Below are 17,839 nucleotides of genomic sequence, written 5' to 3' on the forward strand. Positions count from 1 at the left end.
TGGTGACAACTTATATATGTACACAACCAGTCACGAGTTTGGACACGTTTTCCTTTAGATTGAACGGGAAAGTGCATCCAAACTTTTGCCTGGTACTGTATAACACAAACCTGTTGGATTGCAAAGTAAAGACAGTAAAAAGGAACTTCCCATAGGAGAGGAACCACAATGAGAAGAGAAATATCTGCTGTTTGCGCAACATGACATATTTGGATATTTTCTCCTCAAAGGAACTATATTGTAAAATAAGGTTTCCTCAATAAGGAAGAGCAGTTGTTCTAGTTACAGCCTTTGTTTAAGCAACAACTTTAATCACTTTCACGCTATTAAAATCATCCACAGTGCTCTATCTAAATTTATGTGCAATTTGAAATGCAGACTTCAATTAGTTCTTTTTTATGTGTTGTCTAGTATAAATGCACATTTAATTGGCTCCTTTCTGCTTCAGAAAAAAACTGGCCTTGCAGATGTTGAAAAATATCAGTTTCCTTAAGAAATGCTGTAATCCAAACCTGCTACAGTACATTTGCATTAAAATGATGAACACACACACACAGCATCTATGAATTGACTGCTCACACACTAAGGTGTGATCGGAGACCTTATATCTGTCTGGAATATCTCAGTTTTATGCATGTTTGAGATATTATGATTAAATAGACTTGCTTTTAGTGCTACCATGGCATTATAATACGACTTGGCAGCGAGCATTTGAGGGGAAATTATACATTTCCTCCCACAATAGTCATTCTCAAAGCTGCAGATCATCATTACGGTTAGCTAAACAGGTCAGCTGGGTGGAAAACTGGTGCATTTGAACATTTATACAAACATCAACATGGATTGCAGCATTTTAGGAGCTTTGATTTCACTGTCAGCAGCACAAAGCTTCAAAGTAAGGACTCCGTCCAAGGTTTTAGAGAATTTCCATCAGGCTTTGATGAACAAACAAAAGCAGAAGTTGGTAAAGTGTTAAGAGTTAACTAAAATCAGCCCAACTGAGGATTCAAGTCTTCCTCTGCGTGTTTGCGAGGAGGTGGCTCAGGTTCGTTTTCTCCTGTGTCTTGCTTGTCCCTCTCAGCCTCCACCCAGCTCTGTGGGCGGATCATCTTCTTAGGGCCATGAGGTGGTGGTCCCAACAAGGCTTCAATGTCATCATAATTCACCACCTCACGTTCTAACAGAGCATTAGCCAGCTGGAAAGACAGAGGCAACTAGTTATGAAACATAATGCGTAAGCACTGTACTAAATGAACAAAAACGTACAAAAAAAAAAAATTACGCTCAAAGAAGGAAATAACTGACCAGTGTCAGCTTGTCTCTGTTCTCCAAGAGCAGCTTCTCTGTGTGTCTGTATGCACGAGCTATCAACATCTTAGCCTCCTGAAAGAGAAAACAAAAGCAGTCAACTGTATATCTAAATAGGAAGGTAAGAACAATGGTAAGTACAACTCATTAGATCAGCATTAACTGTGAGTTCATCTTATTTTTTTAATTTTAGAACCCACATGGTCCATCTGTTGCTGCAGGCCTTGGCTGAACGGACGCCGCCCAATGGCACCCTGCTCCTCTGTTTCTGGGAATGAGACGTGTCCAACGCTGTCACACATGCCATACTGCTTCACCATAGAGTAGGCCACACGTGTCACCTTGCGCAGGTCATCTTGAGCTCCTAGAGAGACAAACAAAGAAAAGGCCTCGCCCTGTTTTTCCAAACTTAACCCCCACTGAGATATTCAGCATAACATGAGCGAAGCATGTGAAAATGATAAGAAAGCAATAAGCAGGAGAAGTAAAAAGATGATATGCACATGATAAGGCTGAGATTGAGGTACATGTAGAGTAGATGAAGGGTACCTGTGGTAACTTTGTTAAAGGTGATCGCTTCAGAAGCTCTTCCTCCGAGAGCCATACACATACGCTCAAACAGCTGCTCCTTGGTGAACAGGTACTGGTCACGGGGTAAGATCTGAGCAAATCCCAGGGCTGCATTTGTCCGCGGAGCAATGGATACCTGAAAATTTTCACACGACCTATCAGCATTTTATCTTTTTCTATAAACCTCTTATTACTATACTGATAAACATTTACTACTTCAGGGTTGTCTTCAGCAACACTGTATTATATTCTGCGTCTAGCTGATTCTTGTGGGAAAATGGCCCAAAAAGAAGAAGAGAGACACCTGAAAGCCATGCTTTAGAATTTTATTGATCAACAAATGTCATGGTTGGAATTTTAACAGATGACCAAAGGACTAGCTCTCCCTTAAACAGAATACTTTGGTCTGTCACTTTAATATTGTTTTGAATATGGGAGGTTTGACGCAACTTAGAAAATGGCTCTTAGGAAAACTCACTGCCAGCAGAGCCATTCACAGTCCAATCAACTTAAACCAAACACTACAGCTTATCACTTAAAGAATCAACAAACCCTTTGAAATACGGTGGGGTTCACATACCAACAGGGGGACTCTCAGACCCCTCCTCCAAACCCTTTTAACACGAGCTCCTCATCACATATTTATCCCCCCCAATTCTTGACAAGTGATGTTTGCCAGAGCACCCCTCTGCATTCCTGTGTTTTAAAACGGTAAAAAGGACGGTTTACGGTCTCATAAAAGTGAGCTAATGTTAACCTCTTAAATCAGACCTTTCTATATAATTTATGAAGTTCTAAAATCAACGAAGATGAGATTAGAAATTTACATGACTCTTCCCTTCAACTTACATTGCTGTCTATTGATAAGAACTGGTGAAGATTTGTGGATATAAGAAAGACAGACATCTTACTTTGCCATTAATCCACTTTTATGTTACTGTGCTTGTTTATTATATCAAATAATGTCCCAACATTATTTGTATCATTACTAATAGTTATATAGATATAGGAAACACACAGCTGAAATAATTTAGATTCACATAATTCGTTATTTCTTTTAGCCCAGTTTAGCTTCCGATGTTAATGTTTATTGATTTTGCAATGATTTGAACACGCCTGCTTCATATCATTGAAATTTACAGTAAACCCTCAGCACAGGTTTATTTTTAGTTAACAACTCATTTTGTAACCAGAACAACTCAAAAGAGTTGTTTTCATTTTTCCGGCCCTTGCAGCTAAAGTCATTCATTAATTTTAAATCAATCTTGTGAGTATTTTTGTTATCCACCATCTGGTGACACCAGTCCTGAGCCTCTGGGAGAGTAAAAGAGAGGGGGGAACCACAGCAGACCTGATACTGAGCTGACAGCCCACAAAGAATTACGAACGAAATTCCAGAGGATTGGGCAGCAGTGTGGAGATTCATCCACCTGACTTTGCTTCCTCTTAATTCAGGAACAGTCCAACAGAACCAGCTGTGAGTGTCACCACTGTCAAAGATAAATCCTCTGACGAGGACAGATTCCCTCTCATAAGTTTACTATGGACATGATTGGTGTCACAAAAGATTGGTGTATAGCGCATTAATCTTCCTATATTAGTCATTAATCTAGGCCTACTTCTTACACACCCCAACAAATTTAGTCAGGTTCAGACAACACTCCCCAAAAAGCCACCAGCTGATGCAAAATGCTACAGCAAGAGTTCTGTTGGAAATAAGCAAGAGTGTTAATTTTCTTTCATCTTAGTTTCTCTTCATCATCTCCCTTTGAATTGAATAATCTCAAATCTGCATAATGCACAAGCACAGGTTACCCTGAACTATCCTGAGTCAGGCTCAGGCTACTGGGCTTTAGTCTCTCTGGTTGTTTGTGTTATTTCTCTAACAGAAACTCTCTGCACTCTGCTTTGGCTCCAGAGCTGCATTCTTTTATACAATCTATAAATTTTAACTCAACCTGTCTCTGTAAAAAAAAAATCCTACTCATTAAATCTAATTATGGCACATATTACATGTTAAAGTCCATACTTACATGGGATGCATTACATATTTGAAATAAAAGCGTGTGCTACCTTCATCACAGCCTCTGTGTGTTCAAGTAGCCATCCCACTAAGGCATGCCCAGACTCATGAAACGCAACCACCCTCTGCTCTTCTTTAGACAGGATCTTACTCTTCTTTACACTCCCTGAAGACACATGTTCACACATGATTTGCCACATTTTTCCACATGATAGATGTGTGAAATGTAGTACTTTCCAACATTATATGAACGTCATTGTACCTGCTATCACTCTCTCCACTGCATACTCAAAGTTAAAAGTATCAATGGATTTGAAACCCTCTCTGGCAGCATGAAGAGCAGCTTCATTGCAAATGTTAGCAATGTCTGCACCTGCAGAGTCAAAGTCACATTTCATGATTACAATGCAGGAATGGCATTAAAGCTAACATAAACTGTTTCTGTGGTGCTGTGAGGTTTGTAACCTTCTAGAATTGTTGTTTTACATATTTCTACATTAAAACATCCCCTGACTTTCACACAAAAATTACATAAGGAGAACTCTGTTAGACAGACAAGACAAAAGAAAAAAATTCAGGACCTGCGTGAAAATCTGATCTTTTAGGGTAGATTTAAGTTTAACTATTCATAATTCTAAAGGACTAACAAACTTTCATGCACCACAGGAGTGTTTCCTCCTGGAAGCAAGGAGTAATTTTGTTATAACTGCTGATGTTCATATATTTATATGAAGACAAAAGAGCCAACATGCACATACCACTGAAGCCAGGGCTGAGCTCAGCTAGCCGCAGAGAATAGAAATTAGCTGGTTGGGTCAACTTCAGGATCTTTAGATGCTGCTCAAAGATCTCCTTCCTCTCCTAAATAACAGAAAAAAGCAGAAACAGATTTGACCAATCAACTCTGTCTAAACCTACAACATAGTTAAATAGGTCCTGTTTCCAATTTATATTGAATAATCTACAGTATACGACAAGTCACTAGAATACCAGTGTGCAAATAGAAGCAACTTCAAGACTGTGCTGCTAATTAAAAAAGACTGGGTAAGGTTAACAAAGACTGAATATAATGTTTTGATGCCAATAACACAAATAATTACAGTACAGCAAATGCATCACAGTTAATTAAAACTACCTGCAATGTCGGCAGATCTATGAAGATGTGCCTATCCAGTCTGCCTGGTCTCATTAGAGCGTTGTCCAAGATATCTGCTCTGTTTGTGGAGGCAAGAACGATGACATGATCAGTTGTTCCCATTCCTGCAGAAAAGGAGGGTTAAAAAGTTTCATTACTATGTCTGACAAGTAAACAACCAACTCTAAAAAACTGTTGTTTTACCCACCATCCATCTCAACCAGCAGCTGGTTGAGAGTCTGCTCCTCTTCAGTGTTGGAGAAGCCTGACATGTTGCTGGAGCGCTTCTTTCCTACAGCATCAATCTCATCAATGTAGACGATGCAGGGCGCTCGAGCACGAGCCTCCTTGAACAGACTTCGTACCCTTGCAGCACCAAGACCTACAAACAAATAACAAATCACATCTGACCTGAGGAGCAGCCTTGAACATCTAACGTGGTTACTGAAATGAGAGAGGTTATTATTTCATACTTTGTGTGAAACAAGGCCTTTTAGCTCCTCTATTTGTATGTAAATGGATATTTAATGTATTCAATCATCATGTCTCTGTATTTATCCTGGTCTATGACAGTGACCCACATGACCTGCTCCTGTGATCAACATCATGTGGTACAAGATGGAACTGTACACAGTAACTCTGTCTGATGATGAAATGTTGTGCATGCCCTGTCGTAGCAGAATAATGACAATTACATTTCACCAAACAATATTAAAGAAATAATGAAAAGTAAGAGAACTTTCTCCAGCATCGACACACATCAGCTTTTTTCATTACAGTATATTATTGCACTACACTATAATAACCAGCATAACCAACATATTACCTATTATATTGAGATTATGTTTGTGTATTTTGACAGGTTACATGAATTACTTAGGTTATGTGTATTTACCTCCAATGACCTCCACAAACTCAGAACCAGCCATAGCTAGAAATGGAACTTGGGCCTCTGTAGCTACAGCCTTAGCTAGCAGGGTCTTGCCACATCCTGGGGGCCCAAGCAGCAGTGCACCCTTAGGAACCTTGGCTCCCAGCTGGAGGTATCGTTCTGGACTCTGTCAAAAAACAGCAAGGTGTTGTTCAATTAAAGTTTAACTTTTGAGATTTAAATGGTAGATACCAAGGCCATTAATAGCTGATGTCAGTATAAGATGAAAATATTTACTAATGTGAAAGTGTTTTCTTACCTTGAGGTAGTCAACAAATTCCTTTACTTCCACCTTAGCCTCATGCATGCCTGCCACATCTTTGAAACTCACACCTTTACCCGATTTACCATCCACAATGGTGAACTTAGCCATCTTCAGCTGATTCTGTCAGGTTTGTTGTAAAATATAGTTAGCATGTCTGTCAAATTGATGGAACAAAAGCACAACCAACAATTTTATTTCTGTGTGCAACTTACAAAAGCACTGAAGCCGCCTTCTCTACCACCCATGCCCGCCAGCCGAAAGATATACCAGAGAATAGCTACTCCGATAGCAGCCATCCCCAAAGCATAAAGTGCACTACAAAGACAAAGGGGAAGAAAAAGACATAAAAAGGGTCTTCAAAATGCTTAAATATCTTGAAGTTTATACTTTTTGGCCTTTTATTAAAATAATGAAGGAAAATAGTCCAACACAATGACAAATTATTTCATTATTTTTTTCCTGTGCATTGCACAGTAATATACTCTGAACACAGAATGTCTTCAAAGTGCTAAATAACTCTGTAAACAGATCATGAATTGATTTGTTTTTTTCTGCCCGCTCTTAGAAATGTTTGTTTCATGGTCTTACTTTCCAAAGAATCCTGTGCGTTTGTAAGACACTGGTATTCTGTCCTTAGTGTCAATATTCAACTCCTCCTCTGCTGCTCTCAGCTTCTCTTCAAATTTGTCAATGTTAGCGACCTGCATTCTGTACATGAGTGCCAGCCTCTGCAAAGCAAAAAAAAAAAAAAAAAAAATGGAGGAAAATGAGAAGTTTGCATGCACATCGTATCTGCCCCTTAAGTCCAGATGCAAATTAAGTGTTTGTATAAAATCCTACACAACATACAGGCCTTCCAAAGATAACTGCCCCAGGATGAAGGTAGATTTCTACAATGTCACTCTCAGGAACGACTTGCACGCGTGACACCTCCCCTTTGGCCAGCATCTCGTTGACAAAGTCATTCCAAGAGATGTTACCACCACTGGTATTAATGGAGTTCAGCAGGCTCATGATGAGTGCAATGATGAAGAGGGTCCGAAGACGTTCCCGGTACATCTGATCCTCCTGCTCACGGCGTTTTTTCTCTTCTGAAAGGTAAGAATGAGAAGAAAAGGGATCAGAAAAAGAAAACCATGGTTATGGCGAGATGTGGTGCAGTATTAAACAGTAATGTATTAAGCAGGTAAAGCTTTATAATACAAACCTTCATCTTCCTCTGGTGTTTTTCCCTTTGGTCCATTGCTTTTATTTTTCTGTTGTTTAGAGTGGGATGTACTGAAAAAATTTGTTGCCCCTGAAATCAAAGTATTTTTGTAAGTAGTTATAAGTGCATATAATATGCAGAAATATAACAATTTTAAAAAGTAAGCTGAGTACCTACCTAATAGATTCATTAAACCAACAGGATTTCTGAATAGGTTGTTCCTGATTAACTCCTTGCTTAGCCCCACCATACCAGGACCCAAAGGTCTGTTGAAAAGACTCTTAAAATGGTGGTATATCGAGAGAGAGGGAGGGGGGGGAGAAATGTCAGATCAACTTGAAATAATAAATAATAACAGAGAATAATATCTCACGATATCTGGGAATAAGAAGCAAATATGTAATAAAGTGACGTTTAACAATAATATGTCCAAAATAAATAATGTTGGAACAAGATGCTCTTCATTATTTACAACATACAGGTACAAGATTCCTCTAGCCCTGGTGTAGAGGTCACGCTTGACTATGATTGACAATCACGTTTCCGTGGTAACGACAGTCTATTCTTTAAGCCTTTACCCCACTGATTAGTCAGAAGAACTCATATCAGTTTCTACTTTAATAATAACGAGGGAACCACATACACAACTGTCATTCAGTCTCTGTACCTGGATGATTTTCTTCTGTGGCTGAATTGTGAAAGTCCGCTCTGAACTTGAAAGAAAGGTCCGGCTGACATTAGCACACATGGACCACGCATTCTTAGCAGTATTGTTGGATATCAATTTGTTTGCTAATACATGTGAGCTTCGCCTTGACAGCGTCCTCAATACAAATCTATTGTATTTTCTACAAACACCAGCGCCGTGCTGCAACAACAGAGCTGACATGGTTTCTATTACGAGTCAAACTGAACATTAACTGAACTGCGGTGATGCCATAACTTTCAGTCCTCCATGAAATTTAGACGAGACGTTTGTTTACCACAGCATCGGGTTAGCGTTAGCATTAGCATTGTGCTATATTATTCAACGGTGTCAACTTTCCTTCTTTGTGTTAAATTCTCGTTTGGCAAGCAGCTCATTGACGCATTACTGCCATCCGCTGGGCCGTTTGTTAAACTGAACTGAAGGATAATAAATGCCCAACATGATACATTATTTTTGTTGCATAAAAATAAACAGCAGTTTTGGATATCAGGATATTAGTTAGACATATAGGAGCTATTAAACTTGACTGCGATTTTCTATAACTTGCAAAGGCAAATAAAACTTTTTTTTATGTACAAATGAATTAGAAACTGATACATATGGTTATTTTGTTGTTTATTATTTGATTACATCAGTGATCATAATAAATTTGTGTTAGCAGGAAGAACTGTAAGTTATCATTGAGCAGGAAATGTACTTCATGTCATTCTGTCACCCAGTACATAACTGTATATGGCCACTATATAACATATCCAAACATGCAATATGAAATCAGCTGTTTGTGTTTATGAAGAAAGCATTATTGAACTGCTCTTGCTTTTAGTGTGTTTTTACTTGTTTATTTTTTTAAGATGTAACCTGCTTATAACCATTGTAAAAAAACAAAAACAAACAAACAAAAAACAATCAAACAAACAAACAAAACAAAACTATAAACATTTCAAACTAAGAAGATATTAGTGGGATTAAGTATCAAAAAACAATCATTTTACTTTAATTGTAAATCTTCTTTGCAACTTTCTGCCTCTAAATTTTTGAGGCAACTGTTAGAATAACTTGCAGAATAACTGTTAGGACATATAATGTTACATAATGGATGAAAGAGGTTAACCAGTTTTTCAAATACAAAAATTATTTTTAAACTAGCAGTCTAAATAAGTTTTGTTCAAATTACAGCATGTATCAGGCTTACATTTCAGGTGTTTTTTGCTAACATCACAAAAAAAAAAAAAAGAAAAAAAAAAAGGGTTCATTACAGCAGATGTTGTAATGATAAAAACCTATATGAAAATGTGTGGTTCAAAGAAAACCAAACCATTATAACATAATTTTAAGGACCAAGCTACTAGTTAACATAAAAGTTAAGTGTATGGTTAGTTTATCTGATTAAACCTGGCTCGTATATATATATATATATATATATATATATATATATAGCTGGTATTTTATTAATGAAACTTCTGAAAATAAAATAAAGTTAGAATGATGTCTCGGCAGAGGGCGCCACTGCTTAAGCAAACAGAGTGGCGCTCTCCGTTTAGTAGATCCAGTTTGGTTTAGGAGTTGCTTGTAATGTGCACTTAATATTGGAATATAATCACGCAACGTGTCAATATGTCAAAAAATGTCTACCTCCTATAATCATCCAGGAAAAAAACATTTGATTGAAGATTAAGTCTTCCACTTTTCTTAAAGCACCACCTGTCTGTTAGTTTTGCCTATTTAGGGTAGGGTTTTTTCACTAACGTCCTTTCCTTGCCGCTGCTGTTGTAAATAACCACAGCAACGCTGTAGCCAATACGACGTGTTCAGATTAGTTTGAATGGCACATAAAATAAGCCAATAGGTACAAGGACACTTTCTTTCAGCCAATAAGACTCTTCGTATCATCCTTTTGCGTTTTATTTTGCCTATGGGTGCGTTAACCCACAACACCGGCACACCCCGTTTCATTGCCAACTCAGCCTGTTCTGTCTTTACAAAAAAATCAAAGCTCTTCTTCCTGCGCTTTCACCACCAGCTGAGGACATACTTTCAGTCTGATAAGTGCCAACATAAGGAACGTCGAAACTATAACTAGTGATTGTATGTAAAAAGCAGTGAATTGCCGATATTTGATCAAAGGTTTGCATTAATGCCTTATTTGGCAGTTTTGCAATCATGTAAAGTTTGAAGTATTTCTGTATTTGTACACTACAACCCCCACATTTTTAAATAAAACAAATGTAAGAAGAATGTAAATTGATGGTTTCAGAATGTCTACAAAACCAGTGCACCCAATGCATGTACTCCATTTCCTTTACTTGGTCCTCCAACTACATAATGGAGTGTGGTCTGTGGCGTTTGAAACTGTAAAGTGTGTGCAGCCACGTTGGAGACCCGTCGGGTGTCCTCTGTTAGGAAGCTTACGTCTGGTGTGGATCCAAAATGGCGTCCGTTTCCTAATGTACCGAAGGAGTATCCGCCTACACTGCCAGCGCCAATCAGAACGGTCGTTGCATCCCGGATGCGTTTCCGTCCCAAGCGTCTACACACTGAAGTCAAAGGCCGCTCGAAAACCGCTCGAATGGGCTGGCGGAGAGGATTAAAGCGAAACAAAAATATCTTTTGATGGTCTACGTTTACCCATGCAAGCCTACCGTTACACATATGGACCGCTAAGGGTTCTTAGGTCGAGGTGAAGATTAAATAACAACGCTGTAAACGATTTATCGTGGATATTTTAGTCTTTTTTCTTTGGACGTCTGTTTGTTGGTCTACACGGTTTTAACAAGCTAGCGCTAGCCTCGACTCTGGTGAGCTGATTCTAGCTGCGATGGTCGTCGCGACTTTATGCGGATGTCTCCGGACTTTATGGTAAACCGACGGTAACAAATGGGATCATCCAGCATCGGCCGAAAACATCGCGGCATTGACTAAACATTAAAGATTCAGTTAAATCTTTGAATTAGTGGGAATCCAGACAGAGGTAAGTCTCATGTTACTGGTCCTCCAAAGCTAACATGTTAACAACAACAAACTGTCTCCTGCTGCTCCCATGGTTAACTGGGGTTGTAATGTATTGCGACAAAGGTCATGTTGGTATATCTTAAGTTACTTGCCGTTTTAGAAAGCAGAAAATGTGAAAATGCCAACATGCTGCTTCATGGTTATGTAATGATATGATTTACTAATTTCCTTTAGAAGTGCACAGCCTTCCCTCTCAAATACAGTGCTTAATCAGACTGTGGTTTGTGGAAATGCTGATAATTTGATCAAATAGTGGATTCAGTTTATGTTACACATGAAGATAAGCTGCATTATTTTTAGCTGGGTTTACAGATATGTTTTAACTGTGGTTAATCACTGAAACACGACCGGCAGCGACACAATGTTGATACATAATAGTTGGGTGTAAACATTTTTAGCAAGTAGTGCTTCATGGGTTGACACGTTTTGTGAGTGTGATGATCGCTGTTGTGCATGTTCCTTGTTTTGCTTCCAAGATTAATGAATTCTCAGCCCTCATCTAATGAATTTTATGTATTTTAATAGGGTTGAAATTGTATATTCAGTTGAAGTACCGTGGGGTTACATCTGTTTCCCAGACAATAATTAACATTATAGTTCTCAGAGGACTGTACTTAATAACATCTAAATGTTGACCTATTTTTAAAAGGCCCAATGGCAGTGCTCATTTGGCAGTTGATCTAAGGCGCTACCAATCTACCTGCTTTTTTTTAGTTAGGTGTACATAATGTCATAATTTCCTACCAGAAAACATTAAGTCCTGGCCATTTGCTTGCCAGTCTCAGAGCTAAAGCAAAATGGGTGTGCTGCAAGCCAGTCTTTTAGGTGGCAGTGAAATAGATTGTGAGAATCAAACCCAAGTGAAGAAAATCATTGTGCTTTGTAGAGTTAGTTAAATAATGCTGTGAAATGTTTACATCCTATCTGGATTTATCTGTTACTGTCTGTACACAGTTAGCAGCTTCACAGATGAGTGCATTGATAGATAAGTGGCTGAGCATGTTCACTGGAGTGTGTTTTCTGTGTAAAATATCATGTAAGAGAAGGAAGCAATATGGTGGGATTTGAGATGAGCTGTAAAAGAATTGGAATATGGAAGAGAAGCTTACCAGTGTGGTGCAGTACCAGTGACGAGGAAAACACTGCAGTGCCGCTGGTGGTGTTTTCCACCAAGATACTGAGTGTGTTGTAGCTTGTAGTGGCGTTCATGTTGACTACACTGCAGATGCAGTGATGCATATCTCTGTCTCCTTTGAGCTTGTGCCAGTAATATTATTCTGTGCTGTAGTTAAAACTTTGCTGCAATCTGTATCAAATGCTCTCTTGAGGAGTTTGTGATGTGAGTGTGATATAAAAATGAACCCCACGTTTTGCTAAAATTGTAAACAAACACGATCTCTACTGCATTTCCTCATGTTGGTGTTTATTTTGTGAATTTTGAAACCAGAATGAAAAATGAAATATTTCTTTTAGTAACAAAAACTGCAGGTATTGTGTCACTAGCATTACATATCAAGTTGGGGTTAATATATCTGTGCATAGGAGCTGATAATTGCCATGCTACCCGCCTCTCCTAAATTGTATGTTCCATCCGGTTCCCATTAGTGCTGGTGAGATTTTTGCTCCTGTTCCCATAAGTGGTACCAGAGAATCGAGGCATACCCTCTGTCGGCAACAGGAAATGGAGTTCTGCTGGGGTTAGAAAGGTCATGAGCCTGAGAAAGAAAGGCAGGAAGCATTTCTATGATTCTGCTCTTTTATTGCTCAGTAGTACATTTTTGTATCTCACAATTTTGTGGACTCCAATAATTGACTTTTGTTCCACATGAGGGGAATTTACCAACCTTTGTCCACCATAGTTAGTCCGCCTCTAGGTTGTAAACTTTTCTCATTTTCTCCCCCTTCATCTCAAGGCCGCTAGAACGATTTAGTTGTCTTCATGATTTTAGGTAGACTGTCAAAAAATTTTCAGCTGACTAGAAGGTTAGGGTAAGGCCAGGCCCAAGGTGATGCACCATGACAAAAACGTAACAAAAGCAAGAGAAACAAGACTATTTTGCATACTGTATATTGGTGGTATGATGGTTGCATTAGCGTAGGAGAGCCAGATCATTAGTGGGAGCAAGTTCACTGTTAGGCGTCAGAATCACCAAATGACGCATTATGCAGGAGTATTGATTAATAAGAGCACTGAACCAAAATGAAACTAGAGTTGCCATCAAAACAAGAAAAGCATATGTGATGCTTAAAGAGAAAGTATATATATATATATTTTTTATGGGGGGTACATTCACTCCAGCCCTTCTGATTTGAATTGTAGTTTGTTTGCTTGGAAAGTCTGGTTGGTTGGGGAGGTGTGAATGCACAAACAAACTGATGTGGATCAAAGAAGCAAAATCTGGTCCACCTGCAAACATAAGTCTCAGTCTGCTTCAAGTAAACCAATTGCAGGAAGCGGACTATAATGCAAAGGGGATTGTGGATTTAACACGCCATTGTGGGTAAACGCAACCAAAACATACAGGCATTTAGGATGATGGGCAGGTCTGGCTGGGGGAAATGTGTCACAGTCAGACATGAAAGAACACGGTAAAAGTTCAGATAGAAATATGGTCAACCGAGACTGCTTAGATTTGATGCAGCTACATGTTTTACTGTTATGTGGCAGAACAGAAGTTTCAGGGCATTAACCAGTAGATTAAGGAGCTTCTTCTTCCTGGTTTATCTTGTCTTATCCTTTAGTAATTCTTGATGCAGTTCCACCTCTGATGAGGAAGGCAATTCATTATTTAAAAAGTCTTATTCGTTGGAGAAAGTGCAATATGAATGCAAACTCGAACCGGGTGAATGTTGCACCCCCCCCCAATTAGACCAAGTCTACTAAGACTATTAAGTGTGAATATATTCTTAAAGCTCTGCAGTAGTTGCACAAGACATGGATCAAAACAGGATTAGTAAGTTTTCAGTTGAATGGCTTTCTTCATTCAGATGAGTGGTGACAGTGATCAAGCTACAAAGGAGGCATTCAGGTCGTTACTGTATCAGTTTACAGAATGATCCTGCAAATCAATTAAACAGTTAATTGTCATTTGAACTGAACTGCATGTTTCTTATGGAATCAATTGTTTGTGTGCCTGGCTAATTTTCATTGAGTTCTTTGTAGCATTTATCAACATGACTTTCCTTTGTAATTTACTAAATAATCAGTATAGACCAGCTGAAGGAGAAAACTGTATGGCAACCACTGTAATATACATAACTTGTAGCTGGTTGCCGGAGTAACACTCGTGTACAATTGTAAGCTTGTTTTTTTTATATTTGGTCCAGCACTTGCTTTATTATTCATCTTCAGGTGCTTCTGAAGCAACTGCTTGTTTACCTGAACCTTCATTGGTTCATATAAAAACAGAAACTAAGAAATTAAATTCTATTTTTTAACAGTAGTTATCTATTTAGTAACACTCATTAAATTTTTGTTTGAGTTTGTTTTGTATTATGTGACATGTTTTGATTTTGTTATTGTGATAACTGCAGAATATATTTGGATTTGTTATATGTACTCGATTGTATTCATTTTGTCTCATGCTAGATCATTTACAGTTAATAAACTTAGGGCAAGAGATATTGTTTTTATATGCAATATTTGAATTGGTCCCAAATTTTCTTGATGACACTAAAAATATTAATTTACAATAATCTAAAAAAACTTTATATCTGAGAGCCTGACGTCAGCAACAGTATGATTCATTATTAATATTAATGTGTTTGTCAGTCTCTTTTTTTTTTTTTTATTGCGAAAAAATCAACACTGAATTTAGTGCTCAAAGTTTTGAACATGTCCATATCAATCCTCTTTTATTTACCAAAATGTTATTTATTTATTTATTTTAAAGAAATGACCAGAGAAGGAAGCATCATCTAATTTATGCACTATATATATATATATATATATATATATATATATATATATATATATATATATATATATATATATATATATATATATATATATCAAAAGTACCTGTTTTTTCTTTGTATTATTTCATATTACAGCATATACTTTACACATCAATATACTGTACTAACGCATAACTTGCAGGTCTGTTTATATATCAGTGAGCAAAAACGTGTATGGCATGTTTTTGGCTTGTATGCTTTAAACTATGTGTTATATAATACACGTGTAGGTGGTGGCTCAGTATGCACTATACTTTACAATTTCATCCTTGAATACTACGGCAATGTCCTCTGTTTGAGGTTCAAACAGAATGATAAAATGGGTAGTTGTGCTAGTTGTAAGGACGAAAAGCCTCTATATGCAATTCCAGGACCCATTCTGCCTGCCTTCTGTCTATGCAGGCTCTCCCCTCCCCCTCACATACTTAGAGTGTGGTCCTTTTAGGTAAACAAGCATGGCTACTCCTATTTCTTGCCACTCTCTGTCTGTCTCTGCTTTTATGTGTCTAGGTTTCTCTTGTCCTCCATGTTTGAGTTGTGTAAATCTTTTATAGCTGCTGTTCTAGCAGCACAATCTCAGTGGACACTCAAATGGCATCTGAAGCCTTTTGAAATTCAGCCTAGTCCTTTGCCCCCTCCTCTATCCTCGAAGAGAAATGGAACAAAATGGCGGGGCCAATCCTGCTGTTTCCCTCAGGGACTGTGGAGCCTCATTCTGGGATTTTGGAGGTTCTAATGGTTGATGACGTCTTTAACTTGTGTTAGGTTTTGCTAGCCTTCCACTGCACCAATCTTGATAATATTTTCTCTTCTCCCAGTCTCTTGCACATCAAAGGGAGAGTTTCTGTGCTCTGGCATACTGCTGCTTCTCCAGAAATGTGCCGCTTACAGATTTAGCTTTTGATCTTTCTGATTTAAGCTTTTAAAAGGAGTATATTGCATTCTTACTTTTTTAAGGGAAGCTTGCTGATAAGCTTGATGCACGATGGAGTCCATGCAGAAAGGTTTCAAGAAACAGTTTTACAAAACAGAACTGCACTTCAAGGAATGACTTATTCGATACATTATGACACCACTATGTCTGTAACTTGGCCAGTTTTTGTCCTTACTGACAAAGGCATATAGTACTGCATGATTGCACTTTTCCCTTCTAAAATACATCAAAGAGGGTCAGCCTTTGAAAAAATTTGAGACAAAAATTTGTCTTGGAAACTCAAAAACTGGAATTTTGCACTGGTAGATTTAGCTTATTTTTTCTTCAGTAACTTACTTAGACTCCTCCTTAGATTTGCTTGTTACTCAAAGTTTTACCAGATAAAAGAAGGATTATAGATAAAGTTTTCACCTCTAGAAGCATAATGCCATTTGTGTATAAACATCAAAAGAACCCCAGTGGGTGATTAGGGAAATGGCTACATCCTTCAGTCTGGACAGGGATGAATCAGTGGTGTAACAGATCTGATGACAACAGTTGGTGTTTGATTGGATGTGCAGCTGAGGAGGATGCTCTGTGGGATGATGTATGATCCATACGTGGGAGTGGAAATGTCCTGAGGTTAGTTGGCCAGATCTTAAAGCTGCCGGCGGTAGGGCTGAATGATGAACTGTTTTTAAATGGAAACGACCATTTAAAATGTTGCAAATCTAGGCGTTCAGTCGTAATTCCTTCGTCTTTCTTGTACAACAATCATTTAAAGTGGCACAATGGAACTTTAGCAGATTTTCTCAGTGATGTGGCCCCTAACTACGGCAAAGTCGCCATCTCCAGACAGTAAAGGTCAGTCCAGTGTTGACTCCTGTCCTATCTCTTGCTCTGTTTCTTTATTTTCATCTCCTTTCAGTTATATCCTCTTGTGTTTCCTTTTGCTTTCAATCAGCAATGGCACGTGTTCAAAACACCTGGTGCGTTGATTTCCGCTTGCTAGCATGTGACGCAGTGCGTAAAGCATAACTCTGTGGCAACATCAGGTGGTGTCCCAGAAGCAAAATTTATGAAAAGCGGTTTCTTAGCCTTGGCTGCTGCTGGGCTGTGATTGCTCCTGAAATGTGCATAATAAATGTCACTGTGCCATCCATTTTAAGATGTAATACAACTCTGAGATTAGTACAGTGATGGAAGATTCTGCTTGTTATGTTGTTTCTCCATGTTGGACATGAAGTTCTCTGTTTCCACACTCAATTCCCTGGGAGAGTTTCAAAAACATATGTTTTGTTTGCTTTTCAGGTGGCTGAAGTGACACATTTTCCAATATATGTTCTCTGTCTGCTGGTGTGAGCACGCATGTGTCGGTGTGTGCACATCAAAGTGGAAAACCATTTTGCAATACAGAAATCATGTAGAGAGAAATTAAGTCTGTGGTGTAAATATGATATATAACGTCAGACTGTTTACTTTTAAATATAAGTATAAACCTGTTATAGATGAAATGTAACCTTCAGGCTTCTGTGTTTTGGTCACAGGTGTCATCTTGAATTTACTAAGTGAAGCTGAAATATAGAACAGTTCATGTTTTGATGTCATCTCATGTAGAGATATTAAAGTCCCAAGTAGGGCTGGGCAATTTATCGATAAAATCGATAAATCAATAAATCGAATTTTCCATTTCTGGAGATTTATTTTTTTGAAAATCGGGATTTTTTTCCATAGTTAGTTAGCAGCAGATTTAGCCTTCCCTCCACACCAGAACGATGTTTGACAGATTTTCAGTGAAGTGACTCTTCACTC

General features: G+C 38.3%; 2 protein-coding genes across 3 annotated transcripts in view; one reads left to right on the forward strand and one right to left on the reverse strand.

Moving 5' to 3' along the window:
- Nucleotides 1–399: 399 nt before the first annotated feature.
- Nucleotides 400–8,484, reverse strand: spg7 (SPG7 matrix AAA peptidase subunit, paraplegin). Its single transcript, XM_041990305.1, has 17 exons — nt 8,107–8,484; nt 7,617–7,719; nt 7,440–7,529; nt 7,082–7,323; nt 6,821–6,960; nt 6,445–6,547; nt 6,227–6,352; nt 5,932–6,094; nt 5,245–5,418; nt 5,037–5,161; nt 4,660–4,762; nt 4,164–4,274; nt 3,952–4,067; nt 1,858–2,014; nt 1,509–1,672; nt 1,306–1,383; nt 400–1,196 (listed from the first exon to the last, which is right to left on the reverse strand). The coding sequence occupies exons 1-17, from the start codon at nt 8,326–8,328 to the stop codon at nt 990–992; spliced, it is 2,424 nt and encodes an 807-aa protein (XP_041846239.1). The 5' UTR covers nt 8,329–8,484; the 3' UTR covers nt 400–989.
- Nucleotides 8,485–10,704: 2,220 nt separating this feature from the next.
- The window catches only part of ankrd11 (ankyrin repeat domain 11), a 113,318-nt gene continuing 106,183 nt past the window's right edge, over nt 10,705–17,839 (forward strand). For both annotated transcript variants that reach the window (XM_041979722.1, XM_041979712.1), the window contains exon 1: nt 10,705–11,116. The gene's annotated coding sequence lies outside the window, so the exon portion shown is untranslated. The remainder of the gene's footprint in view (nt 11,117–17,839) is intronic.

This window comes from Melanotaenia boesemani, chromosome 1 (genome assembly GCF_017639745.1).
Source record: "Melanotaenia boesemani isolate fMelBoe1 chromosome 1, fMelBoe1.pri, whole genome shotgun sequence".
NCBI classification, from domain to species: Eukaryota; Metazoa; Chordata; class Actinopteri; order Atheriniformes; family Melanotaeniidae; genus Melanotaenia; species Melanotaenia boesemani.

Coding starts and splice junctions, on each gene's coding strand:
- spg7 (XM_041990305.1), bottom strand. CDS start 8,328: ATGTCAGCTCTGTTGTTGCAGCACGGCGCTGGTGTTTGTAGAAAATAC. Junction 7,324..7,439: donor AACACCAGAGGAAGATGAAG/GTTTGTATTATA, acceptor CTTACCTTTCAG/AAGAGAAAAAACGCCGTGAG. Junction 6,353..6,444: donor AAGGCGGCTTCAGTGCTTTT/GTAAGTTGCACA, acceptor CAAACCTGACAG/AATCAGCTGAAGATGGCTAA.